We start from the raw sequence: 17,833 nt of genomic DNA on the forward strand, positions 1-17,833 counted from the left end.
AAGTAAATTTATTTGTATAATTGTATTTTAATGTACTCATATATAAAACATGTTCTTTCATACTTTTCACTTTTTACTTTACTATAAAATGTTCTTTTCCTCAAATCTTAAAGTTTTTGAATTTATACATTTAGTTCATCACCACAGTGAGAACTTATTTTCCTATATGGAAATGAGGTGGAGATCTAATTTTATCTTTTTATTAAAAAATGTCATGTATTGCTGTAGTTACTTCTTTTCCAATTCTTCTGTAGTGTCTCTTCAGTCACAAATGAAGCTGTCATTTAAATATGAGCTTGTCTTTAAGCTCTGTTCCATGCACAGACTTGGGCTAATCCAGCATTTTTAGCTATTTTTAAATTTTAATTGTCAAGATCAGTTATGGAAAATACAGCCCTTCCTTTCACTCTTTTGAAAAAAAAAATTGTACTTGGCCTTTTTAAAAACCTTCATTCTTCTGTAGGAATTTTAGAACAAGATATGCCCACATATATATTTGTGTGTTATAGAATGTTAAGTCATAAAAAATGTAGAGAACAGTATAATAAACATACAGTATTGATGTTTCTATTTTTCAGTATCATTCCTTCTTTGGCTGGGTTACTGGAAAGAATTTCCGAGATACCCATCACTTTTTACCAGGTTTCCAAGAGATGAGAGCTGTGGATTTGTAGCCTTCAGGTAGACTTTCACTGAAGCTCAAATACGAAATAAAATATCAAATAAAATTTTGTTTAAAATCAATAAAATATAGATAAAATTTTAAATTCACTAATTTCACAAGAATCTTTAAGAATCATTAAAAATATTTTTTTAAAAAAAGATCAGAGTTCAGAAAACAAAGTTCTTTCTGTTTAAAAAAGTGGTTCAGGATCCGTTTGGCTGCAGTTTGGGGATGGCGAGAAGGCGAGAGTGTGGGTGTGATCAGAAGGTGCGGTTGAGGGTCATGGAGCCTGCAGTGTTTGAATGATTCTTACTCAGGGAAGATGTGCAGCTTGCACACCTGGGGGAGGTGAGAGAATCTGGAAGGTTTGGATAGGAGGGCACAGGAGGTGATCGTTATGTAGAGTTGGGTGGTAGGACACCAAGAGACATAAATGGGTGGATCTGAAATGCATTAATACAGAACATAACTGTGGGGAAAAAAAACTTATACATGAAAAAAAAAGAACACATTTCTTTTTTTCCTCCCTTTTCAAATAAATCTTAGCAGCCTGAGATAAAAAGCTAAATCTAATGTCACTATTTATTGAGGCTAAATGTTTGGTTCCCATCCTGAATTTCAAATGAACCGAATGAAAACTAAATTAACTGTATTTATGTGATGTTAGTCATCTGACTTTGTAATGCCTTTTCCCCAGCTGATTGAAAAGACGGTGAAGGTGAAAGCAACTTGCATTCCCTCAAGTGTGTTATACAGCTACTGCATAAACAGCTGCACAGCCTCCAATTAAGCAGCGATGCTTCTGCCTGGGAAAGCTATATATAAGCAAACGAAACCGGGAAGGTACATGCTGAGAATACATAATTACCATGGAACCCTTTTTAAAGCACAGTTCACCACTACATGCATATTTGAATAGGAGAGCTGATAAACTAGGATCTTGATACTTTGCAATGACATCCATCGAGTCATAAATTACTAATAACGTGTGAATTCATATGCATTCTCACCAATGTCCATGCCATGATTAGGTCCTAAATAAATGCATCATTCTTTATATGATTTAGTTCTACTGGAAAAGATAAGTCATACAAGATGTTATTTATCAAGTATTTAACAAGAGTTGAGTCAGAACCAAACAAAATAGGAAAAATAATGAGTGGTAAATTTCTTTATATATCCAGAAAAGATGAGGCATTTGCACCAATAGTAATGATGTAAGAAATGGAATACATTAAGTGTTGGAAAGATGTTCGAGTGACATTGGACTGTGAATTCCTTTCCAAAGCAGAATATGTCCTACTTGCTTTTATATTTCTACATCCTACTAGCATAGGAGTGAGTGTCAGATAGCTAATGCCTAATCAGTTGTCCAGATACTCATCAAATTAAACAAATATTAAAGTGTTTACTGGATGTGAGTCACACAAGGACCTTGTTCCTGCTTTGCTGAGCATCCATTCATTCCTTAAAAACTCATGGGAGGGACCCTGCTTACTAATGTAAAGGCACACAATTGAAGACTGATAAGAGAGAAGGTTGCAGGATGATGAGGAGGCAAGGAGAGCTGCTATGTATGAGGGGAAAGTGGAGGGAGGAGGAGATGGGAGAATTATAAACACTGATTTAAGAAATAAAATTGACTCTGGACACCGAGAAAGGTGGTTACAACGCACTAATGAGAAACTGATTTTAGAAAATGTCATTTATTTAATTTTCTCAAAAGGATAAAAAGATTTCAGGTGTTCCAAATGAAAACTTGATATGGGTTGAAGGCCATGTGATGAAAGATAATGAAATAGTAGACTGAGGTGATAGAGCAAGTGAAAAAGTATGGAAGGATGACTAAGTGCTGGGGAATTAGATCACAGCTTAGTGGTTTACATCCTTCCTAGAGGGTGTGAGGCCCTGGGTTTAACTACTAGAACTGAAAGAGATACAAGTGATGGGTGCAGTGCTATATGGAAACCAAGAGAATGAGGTTCTACACAGGCAAGCTGAAGAAAGGGGGCTACAGTCTAAATTTTGAGTACAGGGATTTTATATTTCAGAGGTTTTTAGAGGAGGTCCCCAGGTGCTAAATGGAGTGCTAGTGGGGGTCACGAATGCAACAGAAGTAAAGGGTTCACAATAGAGGACAGCAAGCCATCAGGGAACCACTGCACGTTACAGACATCATCACTGCCTGCTGGTTAACACAAAGTGGAAGAAGAGAGAGGCAGTGCCATTGCTAACGTGTTTAAATGTTAGTGGAATGCCAGTATGTTCCAAGTAAGAGGTAAAAAGGATGACTGGGGTGAGACTTGGTGGAGAAATACTTTATATGACCCTATTAGTATACAGAGAACTTAAATAGTTACAGTTTGCAAGACAACATGCAGTACAGTCTGGATATGATCTAAGTTGCCAGTGGTTGTAGTGTGGATCGCTATTTCTAACACATTATTGATTTCCTCGGCCTCTCGGGCGAAGGCGTGTAATACCAGTTTCCCTGCATCAATCAATATCCCTTACAGAATATTCAAGTTAATATTTTCTAAATAATTGTTCCTTCATGTTACCGTCCTCCTCTCATCACTATCCCTACACTTCAACCATTTTCTTTCTGACAATTCAAGCAAACATGTAATGACTCAGTTGATCTATGTCTGACATCCAGATGTGTACGTGACTTGGTGGTGATCTTATCCAGATGTGTACATGACCTGGTGATGCTCTTCATGATGCCACAGGTGCTCTACTACTGGCTTCACATCTATTCTCACAAGCTCATGCTAATTGGTCATTTTTCCAAAACAAGGAGGGATCTCTTTAATATAACAATTGCATTTCAGGGGTGACTTTATACTGCTTATATTTTGCTATTTTGTGAAATGTAGGATTAATTTGAAATTTTGTTTATAGGGTCAGTATCACGGAATAGAAAAGAGTTTTTTAGTAATATTGAGTCTCTCCCCCTGCTCCAGCTTCTGCCTAAATGATCCTCCAGCTGTTTTAAAAACAAAACAAAACATGAAATCAAGGGATGGATTGCTACAATTGCCTTTTCAAAATGAGCTTTCAAAATAAAACCACAATGTGGGGTATCTGTGCTATTTTCTCCAGTAACAGTCACTGCTTGGAGTCATCACTCACATGTGGCTGCTAGCTCAGAGCCTGTGACATAAATGATATTACAATCTTTGAAGTTGAATCCAAGTCTTTAGTGTATTTTAACTGCTTAATAAAGATAAAATGGCCGACATGCCCCAGCTGTACTTCCAGGAAAGCTTCACACTGAAATCCACTTTCTGCTGATTGTCTGAATTAAACCCTATTATGAAATGGGGAACAAGGGAGAGGCAATCTGGAGGAAATCTCACTTGTCCACGCACCACGGATTCAAAGGAAAAGGTGGGCCGAGGGAAGAGGGAAGGAAGGAAGGAGAAAGACACATTCTCAGCTCTGGGGAAAAGCATAAACACATCTGTGATGATTAATTTCTACTTTTGTAATGGCTATAATAACTCCTAATTGCAAAACAATTTTGTATGTTAAAAGAACCCAGTGACGTGGAAGTCTTCTGTGACTTGCATAGGCAGCCACTACCTGCTCCTATGTTCATTGTAGTACAGCCAGCCATCCTTGACCTCGTCACAATTTGAGTCCTGTATGGTATGCATTTATTTGTTGGAACACGGCTGCAGGAAAAATAATGTGTTCCTTTAGGGACCATGTTTCATCACACAGCTTCTCGTTGATTATGCAAAGTGCCAAGAACCTTCAGAGGGCAGAAAAAAAAATCATTCCTGTCTTTTCCCTGAAGCTCTCCTTTTGACAGAATGTTTGGCTAAAGAGCCACAGGGATTTGGTGAAACAAAGTGTTCCTCCATCCTGTGGAATCTGCTGCTTCTATTCTGAAGAGAGTACAGACTACGACCTTGGTTGATCGCTGGTAAGTGTGCTAGTTGCCTAGCAAAATCTAGAAGTTCAAGGAAAAAGCCATCACATTCTTCCTAATTTACATTTTGAAGCTGTTATTATCATAATGTGGTATGCTACAAATTGAATGCCTTAACGGGAGGCTTAGAATAGTATGACATTTCGCACTACCACAGCGACTGACATGTACCAACCAATCTTATTAATTTCTATATCTGTGAAAAACAACAAAATGCCCTAGTATACAATGTGCTAGTGACTACACAGCACAGGGCCCACCCACTCGTTTAAAATGGAAGGATAAAGCTATGGTGACTGAGATTTAAATAAGGATAACAACATTTTCAAAATCTCAGTGTGAATCCAAACTCTTTCATATTGCTGCACAGGTTTAACAGTCCTAAAAATTCCTTCTTTATTTCAAGACAGGATGCTGTCTTCATTTTTGATGGTAGGAAAGCAAGTTAGGGAAATATGCTTCATTAGTATGTCTCCAAAGGATTATAAGATTATAATCATAGTTTCCCATAAAGAAGATATTGCTAATAAACTTTTCTCTAATCTAGTTGAGATAGTAAAGAAAGTATTTTCTAAAATGCTACATATTGATTTCTGGAGTAGCAAATAAATTTAATTACTATTATGTTTTATCTTTGAGACTCTGTAGCTCTGGCTGGCCTGGAACTTATTATATAGACCAATCTGGCTTAAAAGTCACCAGGATCCAGCCAAGTACTTGGATGAAAAGTGTGTTCCACTACACCCAGCAACAAAATACATTTAAAAAGAAAGCAACAAAAATTGTAACTACTGTTTTCACATTGGTTGAAATGCTCTTCTTATCTTTTGTATTTTGGGTAGAAGCTTTATCATTTGATTCTGTGTTACTTCTTCAGCTCATCTCCCCCACGCTTCACCCCCATAATATGAAGTCAGGAAGCAAAACAGATTACTATGTGGAAAGAGCACCAAAATCAAATTAATAATTGCATTGCCTTTAAAAAATAGAATTTGTAAGGCTGGAATGAATAATGGCTTAGTAGTTAAGAGAATCGGCGGTTCCTCCAGAGAACCCACCTGGGGCACTTCACAACCACCTTCAGGTGATCAAAGCCCTTATCTGGCCTCCGAGGCACTTGAACATGAGTGGTACACACACACACACACACACACACAAGCATGTGCATACATACACAATGAAAAATATCTTTAAAATAATCAGAAGCTGCTAGATTCTATTTAGTACACAGTTACAATGACATTTTGGTAAACTAGCTGGGACACTCCCTTCTCCCTAAGAGCTGATAATACACAATGAGCTCAAACATTTCAGGGGCTTCTTAGATATCATAGAGTATGTTCTCTGATGGCAACATAGGGAGCTGGCTCAGTAGATAACATGTGTGCTGCACAGGTATGAGACCCTGGGTCTGAGATGTAAGAACTGGGCAAAAAGCCAACTCTCTCTCTCTCTCTCTCTCTCTCTCTCTCTCTCTCTCTCTCTCTGTTCCTCTTGCAATTTCTTCCCTTTGTTCTGTATACATCAATAAAAAGTGAGAAACACTGATCGATCATTTTTTGCAGCGCAACTTTGAAACATCTCTCTCGGGATGCAATATAACACTAACAGAAATAAAAATTAGTGGATACAAAAACCCACCCACCAATCTAATCTTTCAACAAATCAAATTGTTTCCAATTTACGAGTCATGGAAGCAGTCTTAGCTTCTGAGCATGCTCAGGTTTTCCCTGTCCATATAAAGAAGAGCCTGTCTTCTGCTTTTCTTCCGATTGTCTCATAAACATTTTACCTATCCTGTACTTTTCCTAACTCTCATGAAAATGAATGCAGTCATGGGTTACTATGAATCATTTTCCCACTCTTGAACATGTGGCCATCCTTCCTCATCCCTGTTTTCTCTTGCTACAATTAAACACCAACATTTCCACTTGCATAATTTTCTGTTGCTTTTGGTGTTTCTCCCTTCACATACATTCTCTGAATGCAGACTCAGGAATATTTGGATGGGCCTTATACTGAAAAAGCACTTCCTGAATTTTGGGCATTAACAGCAACATGTACACCTAGAATGCACACTGCGGCTTCTGCTAGCATTTTGCTGTTAGCATTTTCTATTAGAGGGACGAATACTAACTTCATAGTGGTGAAATCTTTATGATTTCATATTAATAAAATATACATATTATTTTAATCTAAGTTTTTATTACTATGATTGTTAAATGCTTTATTGTATGAGATTATCGCTATTTCTACTATGAACTATCTCTGAGGCATGCCTTAGCTTGCGTCTCTTGTGAGGGCAAGGGGTGTATCACCGTTGGTAGAGTTCTTGCTTAGCATACACAAAGCTCTCGGTTCAATCCCTAACACAGCATAGGCAGGGCATGGAGAAGCAGGCCTGCAATTATGGCACTTGGAAAGTAAAAGAAAGAGGATCAGGAGTTCAAGGTCATTTTCTTCTGCAACATAGCAAAATTGTAGGCTAGCCTTAAATACTTTAGATCTGTCTCAAAAATATATTTACACATGTGCTTCCATATGCTAGAGAATAATCTTATACCTCATTAAATACATATTTCTAATATAAACTGTTTCTTTTTACTTCAATATTTTATAGCAGATATGTCTGATATTTCAATATCATTAAATACATTAAATGTGTTGGAATGTGAAATTTTTCCTATTCCTTCAAAGCACACAGCAATCCTGCCAAATTCATTATTTCATTATTTTTTAATTTCATCACTATGGAATGTACTTTATTATGCCATGAGAAGAGAGTTTAAATTGCTTCATTTTAAAAATAGTTAATTGTATGAATGCTTATGAAAATCCTCCCCTTTGGCATTTGATAACACCTATTTTCTTTACATTAATTTCTTGCATATACAAGGCCAGGATTTTCTATACTTTCTGAGGTAAAACATCATAGGAAAAAACACCCAACTATATTGTCATGAATGATAAGTTGATATCTAGAATGGGCTTTCAACATTAGGTCTTGTTATTACTTGTAAGTGTTCATGACAATGAGTCATTGGTCTGGTTCAATGCTTCTGGTTTCTGCCACATTACTGATACTGGGCTATGCTTCGTTTTTTAAAAAAAATATCTTATGTATGTAGAATTTCACCTCTTTTTGTTTTGTTTGTTTTTTGAGGCAGATTTTCTCTGTCTTGGTAATCCTGTGACTCACTCTGCAGACAAGGCTGGCCTCCAACTCAGAGATCCGACTGCCTCTGCCTCCCATGTGCTGGGATTAAAGGTGTATGTTACCACCGCCTGGCTCATTTCAGCTCCTGACATGGCCTACTTGAGAGTTTTTCTGGACTTGAACTCTGCTATTATAAATCAACCCAGAGGGCATATATGACTTTATATATCGTTATATATGAAGATATAATATGCATCTTTATTAAATCTTTTGTAATTCACAATCTTAGACTCTCTTTGCCCCCATCACTAGTACAGTCACCATGTTTCTAGTAAGTTGGGTAATTTCAGAATCCCTGTCACAGCACGTGCACTCTACGGACATTTTACAGAGCCCCTTCATGCAGCTCACCTCCTTGTGCTGCTGATGCTGGTGCTGCTGATGCTGTCCTCATCACTAGTATAAAACCAAAAAGGTCAACCTACATCTTTCAGACCAAGCACAAGCTCACCTCATATCATCATGATATGCACAAATCGTGCTAAGTTACGGTACACATCACAGTAGCACTGTCTTCCTATTCTGTCACTTTTCCACTGTCACAGTCGTAATCATCTTTCTTACTTTCCATTTATTTCAGATCGCTCAGAGGAAAACCACTGATTATAGCAGTATGTGCACCTCAGGCTCCATGTTCATTGAGTTCTTCAGTATGTCCTTTTCAAAGTTTGAATCATTTGTTTTTTGTTTTTTGTTTTTTTTTTGTTTTTCCTAAAGGTGGTCTTCAGAGTTCCCCAAAAAAGGAGAGGTTTGAGATTCATATATTAATAAAAATCAGCTAATAAAACAAACAAGGCTGGCAAGATGACTTAGTGGGTAAAGGTGCATTGTGACAAGCATGGGAAAATGAATTTCCCAGGAACCCACATGGTAGAAGGTGAGAACCAACTCCCACAGCTGTTCTCTGACCACCACTTCATTATACCCTTTACTCCCTCACCATGCACAAAGCCAGTCATAAAAAAACATAGTAATCAAAAGGCCCAGCCTCACAAAACAAGAGGCCATATGCATTTGAAAGAGAGCAAGGCGGAGTTCTTGGGAGGGTTTGGAGGAAGGGACCGGAAGGGGGAATGATGTAATTATATTATAATCTCAAATAATAATTCTACAAAAGCCCAGCTATCTATCATGGTATTGTGACACTCAAGTCTCCTTGTTTTAGAAACATGAAGCTATTCCATGTCAGTCTCTTGTGCTTAGGTTACAAGATCTAAACAATTTTTCCCACCCCTTCTTTGAACATCACATTACTGTACCTGGCAGAAATGGCTAATGTGACAGGGTAGCAGAGAAGGGAATAGAAGACACGGCATACATGCTTATTTTCACCTTGGTGGACTTTGTAACTCCCAGGGAAGAGAGAAGAAATACCTGGGAAGGGGCTGCAGCTGAGGAGAGCTTGAAGATTTTCACACTTCAGTGTGTGGCCCATCAAACTGTTTCTTATCACTGCCAACACTTTCCATTAGCAAATGCAACATGTAGCCTTTCATTTCATCCCAGACCATCTCAGTTATGGGAAGATTGCGCTGTTTTCCTAGCTTCAGTTTATTCCTTAACTCCATATTTCTCATCTGTGCCAGGTGTACTACATGTTTCCTTGAAGAGTTGCAGGAATGAAATGCCTACTTTTGTCAACAAAATGGGCCAAAAGGACCAAATAAAACATGGCCAATTCTACTCAAATAATGGAATCTACCAAGATGTCTCAAAACTATCTCATTTTCCCTTGATCTATTTAAAAACACATGTCTAGCCATAAAGGTAAAAATAAAAATGACCAGCACTATACAATGATTCCCACCCCCACCCCCACCACCCTCAGCAGAACCTGATTGGTTCCAGTACTCACGGGTGAAGTGATTAGAGGTGGATGGATTGACACTATCCCCGCTGTCAGCGCTCTCACTGCTGGAGACTTCATCGTCTGATTCCCGAGCAGAGGAGCAGGGTGAGGAGGCATCCACATCTTCAAACTTCCTCTTTAAAATTCCACTCATAGCTGCAGCGTTGTCGCATGTACCTGGAGCAGGAATGAGCAACCAAGCATTGAAGTCTGACTATTGCAATTTGACCGTTGACAGTGTAGCCAATGTTTCCTGACATTTTCATTTGACTTTAATACATGGGCTGAGCGGGAGCTGTCCCTTGAAAGTATCACAAACCAAGTTTAGTTTTCTATTTGAACTTAACAAAAAGAGGTTGAAAATTAATAGGTGTCCCCGACACTTCGGTTAGCCCAGCACTTTCATGGTTTTCTAATGTCTTTAAGAAATAGTTAGGCTTAATGCAGTACCATTAGTCTTTTGTTGGCAAAATAGGAAAAGCCACTTGAATCCTGCTTAATTCTGCTTAACACTGAAATTCTGCTTAAAAAACAACAACAACAACAAACAAACAAAAAACAAACACATGGCAATGCCCCCAAAGTCTGAAATGATTACTGTGCCTTGCAAAATTCATCTAGAAGAAACACTGAAAGTAGGATGTAAAATTTTTATATTTAGAAAATTTCAAATTCAAGGAACCTAGTTAGCAAAGCATAATGAAGCATATGAAATCAGTTCTGAATTTTAGGTGGTTTCCATTTTAATGCTGCTACAAGATGAACTTTGTCCCCATGCTACCTGGTTGTTGAAGCTGTTGCTACCTTTCCAGAAATTTCCTGAGACTATGAGTCTGGGGATTGTGCTAACTGAATGGAATCAGGGAGTGACCAGTGGACGTGTTTCCTTCTCAGCCATTTGTTTTGCATGAATGAATTTTCTCTTCCCTGGATGCCTGCTCAGCCCTCATCATTTCTGTTTTACTTTGACAACCACCTAAATGATACCAACTTTCTTCTCAATATAATTATATTTTAGTAAGTAAATTAGCTCAGGTATTTCAGCACAATCTCCCTTTGAGAAATTAAGTTACCGTAGCCCACAATATTGCAAGTTGATTCTAGACATTGGAACTCTCATCTAAGTTCTCCCTGCCACACACAGTTGTCAGTCTGGTAGATCAAGAGGGAACAAGTTTAAAAACCACTCAGTTACATGATCTCAGAACTGCTCTCAGAATTCTCTAAAAACCACCCCTTGCCTGTGCAGATCACAGAGTAAGCAGCCTGCTCAGATCCCCTGGGCTGAACCAGCCCTCCACAGTCTGATTTGGGAGTTTGAATCAGTAGCAGGAAAGAGATGCTTAGTGATGTATCTTTTCCATTTCCAAGCCAGATCTACTAACTCAGAAAGACCCAGGGGTTAGCCTTCTGTGAAGTACCTTCTCAAACAGGGAAACCCTTGCCAAATTGTCAGCTTGTGTACCAGCACCTTCTTCCTTGGATTTTACTTGGACACATCTCAGCACTCAATTTCCAGTCAATTCTCGGGCCACCTCTGATGTGACTTTTAGTAAAATCAAACATAACCATGTTAGATGTATCATGTCTTTGTTCTTAATTTCAATTCAGTGCTTCTAGGCCAGTGTTAAGTAGCTGATATATTTATGTTTAACTCACTGAATGAAGAAATAGATTTAAAAAAAAAAAAGAGTTAAAAGCAAGTGACCTGATGTCACAGAGCACGGGACCACTCTGAGAGGCTCCATCAAATAGCAAAATTATATAACAGAGTTTTATCAAATGTTCATTCAGCTTCTGCCTGATTGAATTAACTACGGTGATGGCCGATAGCCACAGGAAAATATATCATTGTCCATTCTCCTGAGAATAAAATCTCTATTCTACTCTCATTTACCACTATTCAGATTAGCCTATTATTTTCTTCATCTTAAAGGGTGTGAAAGGCATAAAATGTTCATGCATCTCTGAGCCAGCAAAGAGGGAAGTAAAGATATTTTAAGTAGAATCTCGAAATAAAAGTAGGACAGGATATAAATTTTAAAATGATTTCACTTCAAGCAAGATGCAAAGTAATTCATGAGGAAAGAGACTCCAAGACACAAAATAGTGTAAGATGGAAACCTCCGGTCAAGACACATATTTCTATAACAAGACATTGCAATGGAAGGCATTCAAGAACTGCTGTTTAGTTTCAATCCCCAAACCTCCAGCTTCCTTAAGCAGGATGGATTTCTCACAGATGAGGAACAGGAGATCTATCAACAGGGAGCCAGGCCTAAGCATCACCTAGGTTGGCCCTTGGTGCTCCTCTCTCCCTCTCTCAATTGTCCAAGCAGGACTTGTTGATGAGATGAAAATTGAAATTTTTGGCCTTTCTTTGTTAGTTCATTTCAGACCAGAACTGCAGTGACGGAGTTAAAGGCTGGGTGCAATTTCCATCTAGATCTTGAGAACTGAAAGGGCCTCGGCTGAACAAAACACAGCGGACATGGGCACCAAGTTGCTTGGTGGAGCAGCATATCCATTATACATATCTAAACCTGTATAGACCTGTGAAACTGGCTTGCTTGTGCAACAGTGAAGCAAGACATCTGTCTTATCCCACTATTTGGGCATATCACATATAATGAAGGACAGACAGTCCACTCCTTTCCAGTGCATAAGCTCTAACATGTTTAATAGAGTGGCAAAGGGAGATACGGTCACCTCCTCTATCATCTACTTCATCTTACTAGGAGAGGAGAGAGGACAGGGATTTGGGGAGATGATAGTGCTAGTATGTGTTATCTGCCAGGTGGACCATCTCAGAGCAACATGTGCCTGCATAGAAACAGATCCAAGTGAAGACAATGGATGTCCCCTGCTCCCTAAACAACACATACTCTGCTCTTTACTCAAAAGATAAGACACAAACTGGGAAGTTAACAAAGTAGAAAAATGTGACTATTTCAAATAGGTTTTATACAGAATGAGAGGTCAAAGAAAAGTTGGGTAGGCGCTGACTTATTCTCAATGTAAGACAGTGGAAAGCTAAGGCTAGAGTTGCCATCTTTTCTCAGCTATCACTTCTAGTTCAGGAAACATGCCGGTCTCAGGCACCATCACCACACTTGGATTAGGACAAGTACCCCATCATTCTCCTCTCCCATCCACTTCTCTTTGCTTTTGATAGGTTTTCCTAGTCACAGGCAGAATGAGAAATCAAAAATACAAAAAACCATCACACCAGTCTGTAGTTTAAAACACCAAGGTGACTTCAGATCATCTTACAAGTTCAACCTCCCACCCCCCAGGGCCATTAAGAACTCAACCTCCTACCTTTACCATTTACCTGGAGCCCCTGTGTGGCTGACATTTTAGTTCTAAGGATGTTTCAGTGCCTTAAACCTAGTATTTCTCTGTCCCCTAAGCTATTTGGGGCAATTGTCCTCTTAACTATTTTTCATCTTTTTTCTATAGCATTTACTACTTTCTAAATCTACAGCAGGTATTTGCGTGTTTCTGCATTTGTTACTTAGTGTCATAGCCTCTGAGAACAGACAGAGGGGAGGATCCTTGTTTTCCTTATTGATGTTCCAAGGTGTAGAAGAATACAATCAGCCGGGAGGTGGTGGCGCACACCTTTAATCCCAGCAGCAGGGAGGCAGAGGCAGGTGGATCTCTGTAAATTAGAGGCTAGCCTGGTCTACAGCGATAGCTCCACGGCAGCCGGGGGTATTCAGAAAAATTCCTATCTCAAAAAACAGAGAGAGAGAGAGAGAGAGAGAGAGAGAGAGAGAGAGAGAGAGAGAGAGAGAGAAGAGTACCATCACCATCTATGGAACAAGTGCACAGTGGATACATGTTCTGATTCTGAATGAAACTGTTACCTCTAAGCCTTAATTTCTGTGTCATGTCTGTTTGCCTTTCTAGACTGAAAGCTCCAGAAAGGGAAAACAAGTATTCAGCCAATACATTGCTCCATGTCCTGTAACAAAACTGGAATATTTGATCAAATGAGAATCAAAATTAGATGAAACTGACATCAAATATCTCCTCATTTATGAAACCAGTTATAAGCGGGACATGAGCAAAAGATACTTTTTAAAAATTCTAGACTTGTTTCCCCAGTGTAAGATGAGATGAAAACAACAACAACAAAACCAACTTGAAACATACAGCAGAGACCAGAGCTCTACCAGTGTCACAGCTGTAGAAAATCTTTGATATTTTTGCTAAGCTTTGCTGTCACCATGACTAGGGTCCAGTAATTTGTCTGCATGTCTTATAGCTTGAATTCAATGTTCTAAAAACTGATATTTTTTAGAGACTCCTGGATCAGGGATGTTGCCCCCTAATCAGACAATTTCTTGATCAACTGGCAGAAGGGGGGAGGACTCCACTCCAGAGAATCTCACTGAGGGTTTGTGGAAGTCAACTCCATCTCAAAGCCAGTGTCCTCTGCTGTCTGATATTTCTTTTCATTTATCAACACAATCCTGGAATTAAGTTGACTAGATTCTATTCTCTAGATGTACAACTTCTTATCTTAGATACAAGGTCTCACTATGCATCCCTGGCTGACCTGGAACTCTTAACCAGCTAGCTTGAAACTCACAGATCCATCTGCTTCTGCCTCCCAAGTGCTGTGGTTAAAGTCCCATGCCACCACATCCAGCAACAACCTCTTATTTTGCTGCCAAATCTAATTAGGAACTGCTTTATGTTAAAACACTAACAAACACATTTGTTAGCATACTGCTCTAAAGTTACATAAGCTATTTATTCACATTGTATTAGATAAAAGCACACGGTACCTAAGTTGTGTAAGCTATTTATTCACATTGTATTAGACAGAAGCATTGCTCAGACTCCTCTAAACACATTGGTGGAAACACACTGAAATAATGATGAAGGAGAAAATGTTATTCCTCTTAATATATTTCTAACTTACTTATATAAGAAAGAAAGTGGGGAGACCTAAGAGGAAAAAACCCAGAAAATATGCCTTAACAATAAAGAGTCACATTCAAGAGCGGACCAGGCAATCTAATCTGCAAATGTGCCACATTAGAATTTAAAATTGCCAGATTTAATACGTAAAATTGTACGACACCCAGTTTTATTTGAATTTCTAAAAAAGCAGGGGGGATGACATTTCAAACATAACTTTGGCTAAATTATTTTTGTTTGTATGAAATTCAACTTGACTGAGCATTCTGCATTTTAATCTGATGATCCTAATTGCTCCTGGTAAGGAAGCAAACTTAATGTGTAATCAACAAAAAACATCTATGTAGGAAACGTGAGCTTAGGCTGTATGGAACCCTATACAGCAATACTGTACTCCTGTCATCCACAAACCAGATAAAATCCATTGGGGGGTAGGGTGGGGGAGTCATTAGGGAGAATCACAAATTGATAAACAATGGGGAAAAGTGAAGAAGTGAGTGGTGGCTAGTCAGAGAACAGAAGGCCTGCCTATCACTGTGGAAGGAATGAATGAGCTGTGAAGAAACACTGGCCTGGCATGTGTTTCTTTATCTCAGTGGTTCTCAACCTTCCTAATGCTGCAACTCTTTAATACAGTTCCTCATGTTTTGGTGACCCCCAACCACAAAAATATTTTGTTGCTACTCCATAACTGTAATATTGCTACTGTTATGAATCACATGTAAATATCTGATATACAGGATATCTGATATGGAACCTCTGTGAAAATGATGGTTCCACCCCAAAGGGACTGCTCCCTGCAGGTTGAAAGGCACTGCTTTCTAGAATACTGAGAGGTCTCGTCAGGTCTCGTCTCTCGCCTAGCCTGCTGGATGGAGGGGCAGTGCAACAGCAGTAACAGGTTCATTTGATCCAGTCAGTCCTTATTCCATGGAAGTGTTAAGTACATGGTTAATAGGTTGGGAACATTTTACCAGGAACAAGGGCAGCCATCTAGAAACCCTTTGTTCATGTTTACATGGGGAGTGTGTTCATCTCTGCACTGATAATTTGGCAAACAATTTAAAAGGTAAAGTCGTCTTTAATCACAAAGACTAGTAACAAAAATCTGTTTTCTTTCTTATGCATCAGCCCTGACAGTCAGACTACCTGCATTACAGTGTGTAAATGAGAGCTTTTGATTTGATTTGATTTGATTTTTTGAGGGAGTGCTCAATAAAACGCAAATCAATTTTTTTTTGCATTCTTTTAACAAATTCTTCAACAAATACAAAATGGTTAGACACTACAGTCAAGTTCTAGTTCAATGAACTTGATCAGGTGAGAGTGCTTGCTTTAGTTCACTCGGGGTCCAGAAAAACCAGGGTCTGGATGAAGTTACAGACAGAGATTTCTGTTCTTTTACTTGACCCAGGATGGGAGGTGATGTTATTGGTTTTTGTTTTGTTTTGTTTTGTTTTCTAGTTGCCTCAGTCAGTTCAAAGAATGAGGTGGCCCTTTGTGATAGAAAGTGGGACAAAGTAAAATGAGCCACCAGGACACATGAGCAGCCAGGCTATCCACTGGACCCCATAGACTGTGGTTCACTCAAGTCACAGTGGGAGCGTTTTACTATAACATTAAAGATAACTCAGCTTAAAACATTTCATATTATTCATTACTTTTATTCTTTGGTGTAAGCACTTTATTTCACCAAATGTTCCTAAATAATGTGGACAACTTTTAACTGCTAGTGTGTCTTAAATCCTTTTCACACCTCATTTGTAAAACTATGATTAATTTCTGATATTCTACCCTTATGTGATCATATTAATCAAAAATAACTAAAGTCCTCAGTTTCTGCCAAAAAAATCATTATTTAAGAGTTGTCCTTCTAAAATGAAATTACTTTTTGTCAGAAATCATATTATCTGGAAATAAGGGTGTTTTTTTTTTTTTTCCTTCTTTTTGAAAGCCTTTCATTTGGTTCTGAAAGATTTCCTTTGTTTGGATCTTAAAAATTATTTTCCTTCATTTTTTTTTCTTTTTCCTTGTTTACTGGACTTTCACAGTCTTGCATAAGTGGTATGCAGATCTGAAATCGGTACAAGGCAAAGAATTATGTGACATCACCCTTCTCTGACATCACCAAGGAGCAAAATACCAAGGATCATTTTGAAGACCTTCTCATATGTACCATCTCCTGGCTTCAATACTTCTTCTACAGGTGCTTCTACACTATGGATGAAGGCATTGTTGAAACCCGGTGGAGAAGCTGTGTGTATTTGTGCTTGTTTCATATATTTTTGTGCCTACTATTTAGCAATATCTCTTCCTGTCATATTTAAGTTTTTGTTTCTTTTTTTTCCCTCCCTCCCTCCAGTTTTTGTTTCTTTTAGAAGTACAAAATCTGTAAACTGGAGAAAACGTAAGGCAAAACAGTTGCATGAAGAAATAGGGAAAGATGAAGAAAATTTGAATTTCTTGACTGTGCCATGACACACCAAATTAGCTAGTCTTCAAGGATTCTCACCAACCTACAATTAGAACTCAGTGTATGTCTGCACTGTGCTCTTCTGTACTCTTCCAAACTGTGGTGTGATGACTACAAGGCATTTTACTAAAAGAAAGAAAACACACATGCGTGCATAGGGAATGCCTCTTCCAAAACAACATTTAGGTTTTTAGATGAATTATCACTCTAGGTTATTCAATCAAGTGACAGCTATGAGAGCAAGAGGGTGTCTTGGACACGCATCACTCTATACATTTTGAGAAAATAACTATTTTCCTAAGAAAGTAAAATCATCTACTTCCCTGATACTAGGGCCATTTCTGCCTAAGCCCATTTGGCAAGAAAGTAGCTTATTTGCTGCCAAGAGGAGCAGGATTTGGCACTGATTTGACAAGGTAAAACCCTGTAGGTCTTTCTGTGGGGCACTACCAATGTGAAAAACGCTGCTGGTGGGTTGCCAGTGTGAGCAACACAAGTCAGCCAACACCTCGCCTGCCCAGGTGCCTGTGTAAGCCAAGAACCCTGGCAACACTCCTGCCTAATAAATATTTTTGTTGGAGAAATGATTGTGGGGTTCCCCAGCTATGTATGAACCCCCCACCCCACCCCACCCCCACCCCAGAAAGAGTTGTCTGTGACTCTGAGTTAAAGATTTTAGATTTTATGCAGTGGATTGCAAAATTTTTGCTATCTAATAATTTGAAGTTAAAGAACTCCTATGCTTTTTTCCTCAA

At 38.7% G+C, this 17,833-nt stretch overlaps 1 protein-coding gene across 2 annotated transcripts in view; it reads right to left on the bottom strand.

The window, feature by feature from the left end:
- The window catches only part of Csrnp3 (cysteine and serine rich nuclear protein 3), an 81,007-nt gene extending 71,153 nt beyond the window's left edge, over nt 1-9,854 (bottom strand). Inside the window, exon 1 of one of the 2 annotated variants that reach the window (XM_035446366.1) lies at nt 9,677-9,854. In XM_035446366.1, coding sequence (XP_035302257.1) covers nt 9,677-9,824 — 148 coding nt within the window. In that variant the 5' untranslated portion in view covers nt 9,825-9,854. The remainder of the gene's footprint in view (nt 1-9,676) is intronic. The other variant, XM_035446365.1, reaches the window with a different exon arrangement.
- Nucleotides 9,855-17,833: the final 7,979 nt, after the last annotated feature.

This window comes from Cricetulus griseus, chromosome 6 (assembly GCF_003668045.3).
Source record: "Cricetulus griseus strain 17A/GY chromosome 6, alternate assembly CriGri-PICRH-1.0, whole genome shotgun sequence".
Taxonomy (NCBI): Eukaryota; Metazoa; Chordata; class Mammalia; order Rodentia; family Cricetidae; genus Cricetulus; species Cricetulus griseus.